This window comes from Triticum urartu, chromosome 7, assembly GCF_003073215.2.
Source record: "Triticum urartu cultivar G1812 chromosome 7, Tu2.1, whole genome shotgun sequence".
Lineage (NCBI taxonomy): Eukaryota > Viridiplantae > Streptophyta > Magnoliopsida > Poales > Poaceae > Triticum > Triticum urartu.
This window is the reverse complement of record NC_053028.1, coordinates 675,761,302-675,776,933: the sequence shown is the minus strand read 5'-3', so window position 1 is coordinate 675,776,933 and position 15,632 is coordinate 675,761,302. Positions and strand designations below refer to the sequence as shown.

Below are 15,632 nucleotides of genomic sequence, written 5' to 3'. Positions count from 1 at the left end.
TGAGGATGCTATGGAGAATGATACTGTGTAACAAGACATAACATGCCAATATTAATTTGCTTAAATTTATGGTCAAATATATTATGAGTAGAGATTTTAATAAAAATTCAAAATCATATAAAAATATCCATGTCAAAATAAAGTTAACATTATAAAAACGTATTTCTAATGATATCTAATACTAGAAGATAATGACGAATATATAAATTTATAGTCTAATAGAAAATCAATCTATGTTATTTTTGTTCTATGTATACATTGTCAATACTACTAATTAACTCTAAACTACTATTCAAGATGATATGTCCAATAATTTATATCAAGAAAAACAACGTAAGACCAAAACGAGTTGTATGGAATAAAAATGTTTAGTATAAAAGACCCACATTTGATCATACGTGTTTCTGAGTTTGATCGAAAAATGACATGAAACAAAAACTTTCACTAAACAACAAAAATATATTTCAGGCCCAAATGCTAGTGTGGACCGAGGGGCTCATCGACCTAATCTTGTAAAAAACTGGATTATTTGTCTCAATAATCCTTAATATGATTTTGAACAAAAAATATAGTCTTTTTATAAACAAGAATTTTAAATTCATGAACTGAATTAATAATTGATTTGTTAAAATAAAATATATAAAAAAATAATAAATTACAACTAAGTTAATAACAAAAATTGAAAAACTTACAGTTACATCCAATCATTAATATTAAGAAACAAAATTTATAAGACCTAAACATTCTAAAAATTAGAGATATATACCTTTTTTGTTAATAAATTTTCAAATTGTTTATGTACTTCAGAAAATGTGACCAATTTTTATTTTATTTAATTTTATTTTTAGATGATTGGGCGATAAGTGATTTAAGACCCACGTAGTCTCTTTATTTAGACTGAATGAATGAACACCTCAACTAACATGCTAAATGGAATTGCACCTTTTTTTTTACTCTAGTGATGTTTGAAAAATGCTCATCACATGTCTATTTTTATTTTACTGTCTATGATTTTACATTGCTTTTTTTGTGAAAAATTCTTGCATTACTCAAAGATCAGAAATTACATTTCGTCCCACAAGTGTCAAAACATCTTCTGGATCAGAGCCTAGCCAAACCAGTTCGGCGTTGCAACCTATCAAAATTTGCCAAGACATGACTAACCCTATTACAGCTTCGGCGAGTATGAGCAATGCACGAATTCCTCTCTCCCTTACTACTAATGATCTCTCTAATAATGAAAGCATATTTAGATCTATTGCTGATACCTCCCTTAATCATATTGACATCCTCTAAACAATCAGACTCCACATCTATTGGTAAATTACTCCACTGTAGGGCCAACGAAATTCCTTCCCTTATTGCAAGTAACTCCGCCTCCAAAACATCATCACATGCATAGAGAAATCTGCAAGCACTGAAAACTATTTCTCCCTTCTGGACCCTTAGGATCATTCCGGCTCCCGCACTAGAGCCCACGACCAAAGCGTGCGAATTGAGTTTGACTCTACCCTCAGCTGGAACGGATACATGTGTCCTGAGCCGGTCTCTGAAAACATGTAGCTGCTATTTTCCCTTCCACTAGAACATCATTTGAGCACATGTGAAGGGAGATTAAGGAGGACAAATAGCTAATTAAACAACCCCAATATACATATGATGTCGGATTTTTAGCTTAAAAATACGTTGGCCTCAGGTACTTAGGATTCTGATCAAAAGCATGACAATTAGTCATTGCATAATGGTAATCTTTTTGATAGTATTTTTTTACACTACATGTTCACTTTATAGCATGGCAAATCTTACACAATGTTATGACAGATTTTTTCTGTCTTCGCATGGCAAATTTAGATGTTAGTTGGCAGACGCTAGATTGTTAATATTTGGCTTAAACTAATGATAATTTAAGCAAAGTTATTCGTGTGGTCGACTACTTTACCTCCATTTTATGAGCACATGGTGTCCATGGAATCTCCATCTTAGAAACCGTGATAAACTTTTTTTTTTTTGCGAATAAAACCGTGATTAACTTGCTGGTGCTTCGAACGTGTCCACCAACGTTTTATTCTTCTCATATGACGCCATCTTATATGGTCACATGGACGTGCCGGAGCACCCGCGATGCAAGATCCATTTAGAGTAACTAGACCCCGCAAAAAGTCCCGACCCATAAAATAACCGCCAAAATACGGGTGCACGTAAAAAATCGCCCGAACAGACCCACGCGGCCGGTCCGTAAATTTTTTTGAAGGGCGCGGCAAAATCTCGGCCCCAACTCGCAAATACGCATATTTCCGCCTCGCCCCTATGCCCCGTATCATAGTGAAGCGGTTAGCGGGAGGGACGTTTCAGCCCGTGCCTTTTCCCCACCTCCTTCCGCCGCCCCCTGCCATTGGTTCCGCCCGTCCGCCGCCGGCGATTCCAGCCAAATCTGCAGGCGGAATCATGCCGCGGGGGCGCCCCCCACCCTCAACCACTGATACACTGCACCGTCCCCCCGGACCCGGTGAGAAGAGCCGCCCCTCATCACTGTCGCCGTCGGGGATCGACCGCCCTCGAGCCGCCCCACGTCGCCGCCCCTAGTCGCCGCCCGAGATCGCCCGCCCCACGAGCCGTCGATTAGTGTTTGCTTGTGCTTTGTGTCGAGCGCTATGCATAGTTGGTTGACGCGGCGTGTGATTTTTGTTCATGTAGATGGAATTGAGCCCGTGCGAGAAGTTTTTGCTCGACGATTCATCCGATTCGGACGACTCGGATGTTGAGACGTTGCTTGCAAACTATCGGCAGCAGACGTTGGTGATGGCTCTTGCTGTGAAGGAGCACGAAGACGAGAACCGAAAGAGGCGGCGAGGATCGACCGTCGGGCATCTTTGCATTCCTCGGAATCACCATCTTGGGAACGAGATGTTGATGCAAGACTACTTTGCGGAGAATCCAACATATCCACTGTACCTCTTCCGGAGAAGGTACCGAATGCGCCGATCCCTCTTTGTGAAAATTGTTCAAACTTGCGAGGCAAATTGTCGGTATTTTACTCAAAGAAGAAATGCGAATTCGGGGTTTTGCAATCTAGGTTTGCCATTGCTCGTGGTCCTGCTCATTTTTGGGACAAGCGGACCTTGAAAACAGTGTGAATTTGTAAGGGTGCAAGAGGCAGCCCGAAAAGACATTGAAGGAGCATTCGGGGTTTTGCAATCTAGGTTTGCCATTGTTCGTGGTCCTGCTCATTTTTGGGACAAGCGGACCTTGAAAAACATCAGGACATGCTGTGTTATCCTTCACAATATGATTCCCAAAGATGAGAGAGGCATGAACTTGGAGTTCTTCTACGACAATGTGGGTAGCCGTGTCAAACCAGTTAGAGACCCTAACTGCATTGGAGCTTTTCTTTAGACATACAAGGAGATTGAAAATGCAAACACCCACTTTCAGCTTGAGGAGGATCTCATTGAGCACCATTGGCAAAGGGCTGGACAGTAACAAAACTCATTTTTCTATTCATTTTTTATTTAATTCATGTGTTATTTGTATTCGGGACAAGTTTTATATTACATTATTTAGTTTGCTTCGGTGATTTGAATAATTATTTATAATGTGGATGATTGTTGTATTGTGTTTGTATTGATAATTTTTCTGAATAATTATTTTGTAATGTGGATAATTGTTTTATTTTTGTGGTGTGGTATTGATATTTGCGGACCGGCGGCAAGGGCGCAAGAGCAGACCCACAAAGCCGACCCGTAAAAGAGTATACTCCGCGAATATCTTTTTATACAGGTCGTTTTGCGTGGTCTGTCTCTGCGGCCGTCCGCGCCGGCCCGCAATGCCGTTTTTTCACAAACTGCAAACGTGTTTTGTGAGTCGGCGGGATGCGGAATCTGCTAGAGATGCTCTTAGAACCACAAATCAAACCCCGAAACTGCATCCAAGGGAAAAGAAAAGCAGATCCCCGAATTCGCGCAGCATTGGACGAAGAACAGTGAGAGCCACTTCTCCTCTCCTCTCCAAAACATGGAATTAAGCTCAGGATTAGAACTGCCACAACCCATCCAAGGCCGGAAAACTTACCAAGGCCGGAACCTTATCCACGCCCAGCCGCCAGGCCCCTCCACGTTTACACAGCTCCAGTCGCGAGGTTGACACAAACCCCCGCCGTCGGATGCGAGCCCGACGCGATCCGACGGCCACGCGCGCGCTCCCCCCTCCAAACCCCCGATATTTTTTTCTCGTCCCCCTTATCACCTTCCCCTTCGGTCTCCTCCCTCTCCTCCCTCCTTCCAAGGTTCTACCGAGGTTTCTCCCCCTCCTCCCCCGCCACCTCCACCTCGCCGGCTCCAAATTCCGGCCGCCGGAGCGCAGCCCCTCGGCCCAGGCGGCGGCGCATGCCTCTCCTGCTCGCCCCCATCTCCACGTGCGCGCCCCCGCCGCGGCCCCGCCTGCGCCGCCTCTCGCCGCCGCCGCCCATGGTCGCCGTCCTGCCCGCGCCCGCGCCCCCGCCCCGCCCCGTCACGCTCCTCCCCATCCCCACGCCCCCGCCCCTCAACACCGACGCCTTCGACTGGCTCGACCTCTTCGCCTTCCTCAACTCCCCCGCCGACTCCTACCAGATCCCCCACCCGCCCCCGCCGCTGGCGGACGACGCGGCAGTGGAGGAGGAGCTGGCGATAATCCTCGAGCGGGAGAAGGACCGGGAGCGGGCGCGGAGGGCGGACCACCGGCGGCTGCGGCAGCGGCAGGTCAAGGCGGAGACGGAGGCGTGGGCGCGGGCCGCGGAGGAGTACCGCCAGCTCGAGCGCGAGATGCTCGACCGCCACCTCGCCCCCCAGCTGCCCTACGTCAAGTCGCTCTTCCTCGGCTGGTTCGAGCCGCTGCGCGACGCCGTCGCCAGGGACCAGGACGTGCAGCGCCGCAAGCGGGTCAAGCACGTCTACGCCAAGTACCTGCTCCTGCTCCCCGCCGAGAAGGTCGCCGTCATCGTCATGCACAAGATGATGGGCCTCCTCATGTCCAGCAAGGACGGCTGCGGCAGCGTCCGCGTCGTCCAGGCCGCGCACTCCATCGGCGAGGCCGTCGAGCGCGAGGTTTGTTATTGATGGCTCACTTCTAGCCGCAACTTCATGGTAGACAATTTTTCGATACTACTATCTATTATGACTTAGAAATATTAGCTCGTTTACAACAATGTGATACTTAGGCCTAGTGATGGCGACCTTAGTGTAATTAATGTAGATGGTTCCTTGTGATTTCCATCTGACTGGTCAACAATTTGACTTGATCGACATGCCTAATTAGTAGTTCTGCAATGCAATGAAGTCAAGAAATTGGAGGAGCCGAGGACATTATGCAACTGGTGGATGTGCTATGGGTTATGATATTTTGTCTCCAAATCGTGTCGTGGTGTGATAGCTGGATGAAGTTGTTGACCTACTTTGTTAATTAAGATCCAATAGATACATCGTGTGAGTTGTTCAGCAAGTGGAGATGGCATCTATTTGCCCGTTTGACTATAGGTTTTCTGGCAGTGACAATGTGACATGATGACAGATTGCCAGATCTGAAATCATGTGCGGTGTGTATTTTATTTATGGATGACAAAGCCTTGGATTAGGAATTCATCTTCCTCTGGCTCAGGCTTCGGCTATTCTGCTTGTGCGCTAGAGCTGTATATGTTGTAAAGGACTGGAGTTTGATCACGTTAATTAGGATGAACTCAATGCTATTGTAGGAGGTTCTCCACTTTGCCATTCAGTATTCATCACACAATGTTTCCTAGTGTCAGTTGATTTTTCTGTGTGTTGAAAGCTATTTATTGTTCTGCAGTACAAAGTCCAGGCTTTCTTTCAGAAGACTAGGAGAAAAACTAGGAGCAAAACTGACAGTGAAAATGATCCAGCATTAAACAAGGAACAGGCAAAATGCCGGAAACTTGTTAAGAGTTTGGTGAGGAGGCGAAAATTGACTGAAGCACAGAAGCTTGTGCAGCAGGAGATTGAACTGGAGGAATGGGGCACAGAAGCCCAAGTGAAGGTTTGTTTTCCAGATAGCATACCTACAATTACAGAATTTTGTCTCATATGTTATGGAAGGTAATCCTCCTTTTGTGACTGCAGCTAGGAACTCGCCTGATTGAATTGTTGTTGGATTCGGCATTTGTGCAGTCACCAGCCGACCAAACACCCGACAGTTCTCCTGATTTTCGACCTGCATTTAAGCATGTATTGCGAAAGCCTATTGTAGAAAATGGGTAGGGCTGCACATTTTCCCAGCGTTTGCCTTTGTTGCATGCTTTGTGTTTGCATTGACATGCACTGTTGTGTCAGTATCATGTGCTTGCTTAGATTCCTTAGATCTGTTCTGACATTTCTGTTCAATGAGCAGGAGACTAAAGAAGAAGCACTTCGTGATAGAGTGTGATCCTCTTGTGCATGAGGGGTTCGAAAGCACTGTAAGTTTATTTTGCACTGCTATGATGTTCTTTTCTGGATGGATATAGACTTTTGACCTAAATGACCATCCACTTGTTTTCTTTTCCTTATTTTTATAATCTGGATTTTCTCGAGTGTCAACCCATCGAGTTTGTTCAAAAATTTACTTGCAATGCTCGCTGCATTGCAGATTGCATTTTCTTGTTTTTATCTGTTCAATGGAAATGCTTCACACGTATTTAGAAGTTTGAATTTTTTGCAGGCTAGACACGTGGAGATACCCTATCTTCCTATGCTGGTACCTCCTACAAAATGGAAGGGGTATGGTAGTGATTCATGCATTTGTCCTTTTTCAGTTAATTATGTTGGATATTTACTAGATCATCAATATTTAAAGTAGCTATGTATGGTTAATTAGATGATATAGTTGATTGCATCTTCTGTCTGGTGATCATTTTCGAACCATGTATTGTTTCAGCTATGATAAAGGCGGACACCTTTTTCTGCCTTCGTATGTTATGCGGACACATGGTGTGAAGGACCAGAAGGAAGCCATTAAGAGTGTTCCAAGAAAACAGCTGCGAAAAGTATTCGAGGTTTGCTGACCAGTCATCTTTGACACAGCCTGCATTTATATTCTTAAACTCGTTTCCCTTGGCATTGTGGCACATCATCAACACTCGTTTCCTTGGTAGTGAATGTTAGTCTCATAACAGCATGGTCTAGATATTCTTCCTGCTTTAATGATTATTTCTGATGTTTATTCATTTGTGCTTGCTTATTTTTATTGAATGATGAAAGCAGTCTGAAGCATTGTCATATTGGCAGGCATTAGATATCCTTGGGGGTACTAAATGGAGAGTGAATAGACGGGTACATGACGTTGTTGAGACTATTTGGAGTCGTGGTGGGGGTATTGCAGGACTTGTTGATAAGGGAAATGTGAGTCAACTGCATATGGTCAATTCTGACATTGTGAATACTTTGTTTCCTTCTGTTTTCATAATATGCTCTAGTGGCCACACATGTTTTTAACTACCTGTTCGCTCTTCTGTTTTGTGTATAGATTCCTCTACCTGAACAACCTGAAACAGAAGACCCAGATGAAATTCAGAAATGGAAGTGGAGCGTAAAGAAGACAAAGAAAGCTAACCGCGAACTGCATGCTGAGCGATGCGATACAGAACTAAAACTCTCTGTATGTGTTATAAAGAGGCGCTCTTACTTTCTTAGATATCACGGTCTACATTTTTTGGTATGGTATGCTGTTACTGAAGCTACACTGTTTCCACCTTTGTGAATAGGTTGCTCGTAAAATGAGAGAGGAGGATGGCTTCTATTATCCTCATAATCTAGATTTCCGTGGTCGTGCATACCCTATGCATCCACATCTGAGTCACCTAGGTTCAGATCTATGCCGAGGTGTTCTAGAGTATGCTGAAGGGCGGCCACTCGGAAAATCTGGTTTACGCTGGTTGAAGATACATTTGGCTAACAAATATGGCGGAGGCATTGAAAAGCTTTCTCATGAGAGCAAACTAGCGTTTGTGGAGGATCATTTGCCTGATATATTTGATTCAGCATCAAATCCTGTTGATGGGAACTGTTGGTGGATTAATGCTGAGGATCCATTTCAATGTCTAGCTGCATGCATGGATCTTTCTAAGGCATTAGAAAGTCCATCACCTCATGATGCTGTCTCTCACCTACCTATTCATCAGGTATTGTCTTCATTGAGAATGAGGCTCACTCGCATAGGTTTCGACATTACTTAAATCATCACCTGTAAATAGAGAATAGCGAAAGGCCAATATCCTAGGATTGATCAAGGTTAATAACTCAATATTATGTGCACCGAGGTGTTACTTATGCTTTTGCAATGAAAGCATTTGAGATATCTCTGCCCAGCCGCATTTTGTCACGACATTACTAATTACTGGTCACATTTTCCATCTTTTAGGATGGTTCATGCAATGGGTTACAACACTATGCCGCTCTTGGAAGAGACTATGTAAGTTTTTCCTGCTATACCAACTGAGCATCACTTGGCCTGAACATTATTTTCTGTACTTGTGATATCGTAAAATAAAGCTAGCACTTTGTGCTTAATATGTAATTATATAGTTGAGTGTACTGTTTTTTTTATTTTACATGAATTTTCTTCACTGTCTGGAATTTATCAGTACTCAACCGGGTCGCAAAACTTCTGTTTTCATTTGCATGTTTTTTTTTCATGAAATTCTATAGTGGAACTATCCAGATATTAACACTTGACAATTGTCTTTGTACAGATGGGTGCGGCAGCTGTCAACTTGGTTCCTGGAGAGAAACCTGCAGATATCTACTCAGAAATAGCTGCTAGGTGCCTCCCTCCCCCTCTCTAATTCCCGTATGCACTACATTTGTGGATGCCCCCCACCCCCCACCCCCACGGAAGGATCAACAAACATCGCTTACATCTTCTAGTTGTTCAAAACAGCTCTACATGTCTATTTTGATTATATTTCTGAGCTATTTATGTAAGTTGTTATCATAACTGAATTTTATCATACTACTAGGAAATATATTTTATATGTCCTAGGGAAAACTTTTACCTTTACCATTAAGTTACCTTCTTTTATTAGATCAGGCGACAAAGTATTTGCCTTCATTAAAACACAAGCAGTGACAATTGTGCGTGAAGAAAAACAAATCCATGAAGTTATATGTTTGACTTCTTGAAATAAATGTAGCTGGCTGTGACTAAGGAACCTTTCTGTAATTCTAAAAGAAACAACAGGCTCTAGCAACATCTCGTTTTTATAATTTTATTTGGAAAGAACACTAAGGTACCATAGGGAGGGCAGGCCTTGAACCTGAACGACCACTGAAGCTGTTGCCACACCCAGTTCTCCTTTCCAAATTAATTTGCCTTAATAGATAAAAGTATCTTGTAACAGCCTCTTGCAGAAATGTAGGGAAAGGCTGCCTACAATAGACCCAAAGTGGTCGGACCCTTCCCCGGACCCTGCGCAAGCGGGAGCTACATGCACCGGGGCTGCCCTTTAATAGATTATAGTATTTAGCTTATCTGTCATCTAACTGTTAACTCAGTTTTTAGATTATTTATTTCATAATGCTTTTCCCTAGTGCCTAGTGGCACTCAGTAATTAATAATGTTTTGGCATAAACTTGACTGAAGGGTATTGGATGTTGTACGGGAAGACTCAATGAAAGATCCTGCTACTGATCCAAGTGTTTCATTAGCAAAGGTTTTAGTTGATGAGGTTAGCCTTCTCCCTGCCCCGCTCTGCCTCTGTCAAGAAATATTCTTCTTCGTGTACTTTTCTTTAACAAAACAGTTGAGGACCTGGACATTGGTAGCTTACAGGTGGATAGGAAGCTGGTCAAGCAGACAGTGATGACATCAGTTTATGGTGTCACATTTATCGGTGCTCGCCAGCAAATTAAGAAGAGGCTTCAAGAGAAAGGACACATTACAGATGACAAATTGCTCTATGATGTGTCCTGCTATGCTACCAGGGTAAGTACTTCATTTGCATCTGACAGACTGGCGATTTTTGTGACTCCCTATCATTGTTAAAGAAGGCACACCTAGGCTCTAGGTGATAGCAAAACGCCTAGAGCTTAATCGTGCTAGGTGTGCACAGCGTGTGCTTTGGTGAGAAAAGCACAAGGCGGTGGCAAAATACGCAATTAATGCCTAGTGCATTCTTTTTCCTTGCTCCCTATTGATTGCATTGGAGAGACAAGGACATGCTGTAACTGTTGTATCTCTGATGAAGGTAACTTTGGATGCACTAGGACAAATGTTCCAATCTGCCCGTGCTATAATGGCATGGCTTGGTGAGTGTGCAAAGGTATACGATATATTCTGTTCTGAATCATAGTTTTTTCAATTGATTTAAAATTTGACAGGCATCCCAATGTAAAGTGTGGCATTGCATGTTCCTTTGTACAATAATCTTGGTAGTTGAGTTGAGTTATCAAAAGGCTCTGACAGTGTTTCAATTCTTCATAGATGATTGCTTCAAAAAATCAACCAGTCAGATGGACGAGTCCTGTTGGTCTTCCAGTTGTGCAACCATACAAGAAATATAAAAACTATATGGTAAGCTACTTATCAACTATTGCACATATATGTGCATTTTTTTTGTATATCTACACTAAACAAGCAGTGTACATGGATACTTGATTTGTTTTGGTTATGCTTGCTCACTTTTCTTCGAGGGAGCATATTTGCTCATTTGTGTAAATGTCATGTTAGTTATGCACCTTTCGAAACATCACTGCAGTGTGAGTTGAAGAGCACTATTTTTTTGAACAGGAGAAGAACACTATTGGTTCGTACATGAAAATAAACATGAGCTGATTGTATAATCTGGACCATATTTGTTTTAATTCTCATATAATCCTTGAAAAAGGTGTCCAACGTCTGGAAGGGGCATTCTAGGAAGGATTGAGATGCATTCAAGTTAAAATATTTAATTGCTGCGAGACAATGCTCTACTATTTTGCCACTTTATGAACACTATTTGTGTTATTTATTTCAATATCGCCATTATCGTGCAGATACGAACTTCTTTGCAATGTCTGGCTTTACGACGGGAGGGTGATGCAGTAAGTAACTCTATTCACTTACTCCTTGCTTATTCCAACTATCATGGTTAATTTTTACTGTCATTAAATTTTAGATTGCAACCCAACGGCAAAAGGCAGCTTTTCCACCGAATTTTGTGCATTCTCTTGATAGTTCACATATGATGATGACGGCAATTACTTGCAAGGAGGCTGGTCTTCATTTTGCAGGTATTTTCTGATTTCTGGTTCCATTGCTAGCACAAATATTTTAGTAGCAAACCTCCTCCCAGTACCAACCAACCTTAAGCTTTCACTTCAGTGGAAGTGGAATGAACTGGATTGTTTTCTTTGATCTACTGCATTTAGCCTTATTTTCTGAAAGGATACATTTAGCTAAAATTCGACATTGCCTTCTTTAAACTTCATCTTTATATCAAAATTTCCATATTGGCCTTTACCAGCCCTTTTAGAAAAATGTTATACATGCTACTGGCTTTGCATCCCAGCAGCAGTAGCTACCTTTTACATTTTCGGTCGTTTCATGCATTGTCACTGAGGCAAGGTGTTCTGTTCATATATAATAATATATCAGATAGGAATAAGCTTGATGTAAAACAAAGTTTCTGGTGAATCATGGATGTCAGCTTCCTTTTCTTGCTGTTGGGTAATGTGCTATGATCTAAAAACGTCTTATATTTTGGTAGAGGGAGTACTTGTTTAAATTCTCATAAGTGTTCAGTCAGTAGTGCTAATTGTTGGTTCCAGTATATTTGCGCAAATCAAATAGCATATGATTTTGCTAAAAAGGTCCCACAATCCTCAAATACACTTGCTTGCCTATTATTCAGACAACAAGAATAAGGTCCTGTTAGGGTCCAAATATGACGAGTTGACCAGGATCCAAGCTCTCTTGGGAGCATATGGTGTAATTTTAGTGCGAAAGAATGTAGTCACAATCCCTTTGTATCAAACAGCCAATAGATAATGCAAATTAAGTCGATTTTGGACGTTGTCCTCAAATGCTTTGTGCTTTCGTTGCTTGTGCTTATGATGCTTGTCGGTAAGCAATTTATGTTGCCTTCTGCTGATGTGTTTTGGCTGCAGGAGTGCATGACTCATTTTGGGTGCATGCATGTGATGTCGATAAAATGAATCAGATCTTGAGAGAGCAATTCGTGGAGCTGTACAGCATGCCAATCCTTGAAAACGTATGCTGTCAGACTGTACCCTATGTCTTTTAATCAAGCAATGCTTTGTTCTTCAACTGTATCAGTAGATTATTCCCTAATGCTCTTTTTCTTATATTGAATCCAGCTACTGGAAGAGTTTCAAACATTATTTCCGACAGTAGAGTTTCCTCCCTGCCCAGCACAGGGGAATTTTGATGTGAGAGAAGTTCTCAAGTCTACCTATTTCTTCAACTAAGCTTACCGGGAGAGTTACACTTTAACATGTCCATGGGCTCGGCATGGTTGAATAGCTGAATTGCCAGATCATTTTATTCACAAATCACAGAAAGATGGTTGTGCAGCAGCCAGCGGCTGATGGGCCAAGAAGCTGAGTTTTAAAAAATCTTTGGCGTGAGAAGCAATTACAGCAGCAAGCCATTGCAACTCAGCCTTGTTGGCACACCGGCAATAGAAGCGTGAATGGTGTTTTGGCATCGGCAAATCAACTCGCTGGACTCTGGACCCAGGAGCATGCCAAATGGTTAGACGAAGCCCTGATCTGAACGAGCCTCAAGTAGTTGATGCTGATGATTTTTTGGTTGACGCATGATCTACCAGGATTTAAAGTTCAGTCAAGGCGCTGCCTACCAGTACTCAGGCCAAGAAGGTAAGTTATGGGATATCAAGTTGTCAATTGCTGAAGAGTCCAGTCATGCTGACGATGCTGATTGAAATTTACCATAGATGAGAGTCTGAACCCTAATTTTACTGTCTATACGTTTTTTGATCTCTTAGGATTTTTGTAGCCGATGGCTCTGCATGCGCTGCACCATCACCCTGTAATAATGTGTAGAATCCGGGCACCAAACAGAAACCAAAAAGTGTATATGAGATCCATAGATGCTGTTGACATGAAATAAAAATGTACATGAGAAAACTTTTGACTCTACTACTGCACTAATCTTTGGTCTCCTTGATGATGTTGTTCCGGTACGTAGATATGATCGTGTGGTGTTGACTCTTGTACTACAGCTTTACTACAAACAAGTCGTTCGAAGTTTGAACGAATTCTGATCAAATTATTTTTGAGCGTTTCTTTTCTTTTTGGAAATAGTGCCAATGAACCAAACACTTGACACGCACGAAGCGTGCCTACTCTTCAGTCGAACACGACAAGCTTCTCGTACATGGGCCCGGAGATGGCCTTGTCCATGACGGCCCTGGGCGACGGGGTGTAGTCGCCGCCGAGGAACAGCTTGAGCATGTTCTTGGAGAAGCCGCTCACCAGCGCCACCCCCTTCTGCTCCGCCGTCACCGGCACCGAGCGCGAGGCCCGCAGGTTCCAGAACACCACCTGCGGGCCTCGGCGTACTTCCTCGTGATCGCCTCGTAGTCCGTCTCCCACGGCCTCGTCGAACTCCATGTCGCTGAACACAAACACCTTCTTCACCATGCGCTCCGGAGGGACCTTGCCGGCGACGGCCACGCGCAGGAGCTGGTCGAACACGGCCTGGAAGTCGGTGTTCATGCCCCACTCCATCTCGCAGATGAACTCCGCCTTCTCCGACAGGGTCTCGCCGCGGATGCGGTGCAGCTGTGGCGCCGCGCTGAAGGTGATCACGCGGTGGCGCCACGGCTCATCGCAGAGCTCCGACAGGAGGAGCCCCAGCGCGACGCAGACGTCCATGGGGACGCCGTGCATGCTGCCCGACACGTCGCACACGGCGAGGCAGTTGTTGAGCTTGCCCAGCGCCAGCAGGTCGTCCACCATGCGCTTCCACTGCAGGTCGGCGACCTCGTCCTCGCCGTCGACGGCCGACTCCAGGATCTTGTGCGGCAGCAGGGCGCCCGCCGCGATCTTCTTCTTTCCCGACTTGACGTCGGCGAGGTAGCCGTTGAAGCGCTCTTGGTCGTGATAGATGAAGTGGTCCTTGTAGTTCTTCATGGCGACGGACGCCACGCGCGTGTACAGCACCTTCCCCCACTCGCCCGCCGACATGAAGGTCTCGGGGAGCTCGAGGGCATGGCGGAGCGGCACGTAGGCCTCCTTGCGGAGGCGCTCCCGCGCGCGGTAGGCGTAGTGCGCGTCCGGCATGTCCTCGGGAAGATCGCGGGCCGAGCCCTTGGGGAAGAGGCGGCGCGCGATGGCCTCGCAGATGAGCGTGGAGCGGTCGTAGCAGCTGTCGACCGACGGGCACCATTTCCCGGCCAGCGAGAGGTTGATTTTGCCCTCCGCGAGCTTCTTCATGTCCTCGGCGAGGAGGTCGGCGAACACCTCCGCCGTCATGTCATGGAGGAGGCGGTAGTTCTGGTCGCGGGCGTACCTCTGGACGGCCGTCGCCGCGGCGTCCGCGCGCTTCTTCCGTCGCTCGACGGTGGCCTGGGCGGCCTCCTCCAGATCACGCCTCTGGCTAGCAGCAACGCGCGCCTTCCTCGTGCGTTTCTTCTCGCGGCGCGCGAGCTCCGGCACCTCCTTCGTCGGCCCGCGGTGCGCCATACGCAATCGAAGGCGGGCGATGAGTCCTCCTCCCTCGGCGGCGAGGCGGGCCTGCTTCCCCGGGGTCCTGGTGGAGGCGCCGCCGTGGATGATGCGGTGGAGGATCTCGGGGAGGTCCTTGAGGTAGCCGAACTCGGCGACGGGGCGCGCGTTGAGGCAGAAATATGCTGCTGGACCATGGTCCAGCCGAACCCACGCTCCAAACCTTCCATCTGTAATGTACGTTTTATAATCTTCTATTTTTAATGAAGTAGTTGATGGTCTCACTTTCAGATTTTTTTGTCTCATCTTTCATGATTTTTTTATACCTTCTCCCACCTTTGCTGTTTTTTTAGTAGATTTTTTTCGTCCCCTCCCTCGCTTCATCGATTTATTTTCGCGTCACCCTCTCACACAACGAAACAAATTTGAACAGATCAGAACTTTTCATACTGGCGCAAGTTATTTAGTAATGTAGAATCAATCACGAACAATCTCTAAAGATCAAATCTAAATTAATTAAACTTACCTTAAATCACTCAATCACATTAATTAGAAAACAAATAATTGATTTTCAGAAAAATCGCTCAATCACATTAACCTTACCTTAACTCACAGATGGTAATCAATCTCCAAACAAAGGAAATAATACATCGATGGAGCAGTAAATAAACTCCTTTTCTTATGACATGTATATGATCTTCTCTTCCCTCTTCGTTGTCGAGCGTTCTTGATTCTCGAGGCCGATGCTTGGGCTGCGTCACTGGGTCGCGACGGTGCCGGAGGACGAGGACGGCGAGGCCGGGTGCCGCGGCACCTCGTTGGCCGTGGCCGGTGAAGGGGGCGAAGAAGGGTGGCTTCCCTGGCCGTGGCCCTGGTCGTGGCCCTGGGAGTTGATGCGGTGGAAGCGGCACTTGAAGGACCCGGCGTGGGTGGCCGGCGCGCAGACGCACTTGGAAGCGGGCCCATGGCCCGCGCCGG

At 45.0% G+C, this 15,632-nt stretch overlaps 1 protein-coding gene and 1 pseudogene across 1 annotated transcript; one reads left to right on the top strand and one right to left on the bottom strand.

Moving 5' to 3' along the window:
• The first annotated feature begins 4,265 nt into the window (after positions 1-4,265).
• On the top strand, positions 4,266-13,124 carry LOC125525045 (DNA-directed RNA polymerase 3B, chloroplastic-like). The gene is made up of 19 exons (XM_048690061.1): positions 4,266-5,081; positions 5,821-6,027; positions 6,111-6,244; positions 6,379-6,445; positions 6,688-6,746; positions 6,904-7,021; positions 7,254-7,367; positions 7,492-7,623; positions 7,730-8,146; positions 8,386-8,436; positions 8,717-8,787; positions 9,607-9,691; positions 9,796-9,948; positions 10,211-10,285; positions 10,447-10,536; positions 10,998-11,045; positions 11,120-11,234; positions 12,111-12,214; positions 12,321-13,124. The coding sequence occupies exons 1-19, from the start codon at positions 4,383-4,385 to the stop codon at positions 12,429-12,431; spliced, it is 2,850 nt and encodes a 949-aa protein (XP_048546018.1). The 5' UTR covers positions 4,266-4,382; the 3' UTR covers positions 12,432-13,124.
• On the bottom strand, positions 12,994-14,960 carry LOC125519369 (annotated as a pseudogene).
• Between the last annotated feature and the right edge of the window lie 672 nt (positions 14,961-15,632).

Excerpts from the sequence above, each read along its gene's own strand:
- LOC125525045 (XM_048690061.1), top strand. The coding sequence starts at position 4,383 with ATGCCTCTCCTGCTCGCCCCCATCTCCACGTGCGCGCCCCCGCCGCGG. Across the intron at positions 7,022-7,253 it reads AGCTGCGAAAAGTATTCGAG|GCATTAGATATCCTTGGGGG; the intron begins GTTTGCTGACCA and ends TCATATTGGCAG. Across the intron at positions 8,437-8,716 it reads CCGCTCTTGGAAGAGACTAT|ATGGGTGCGGCAGCTGTCAA; the intron begins GTAAGTTTTTCC and ends GTCTTTGTACAG.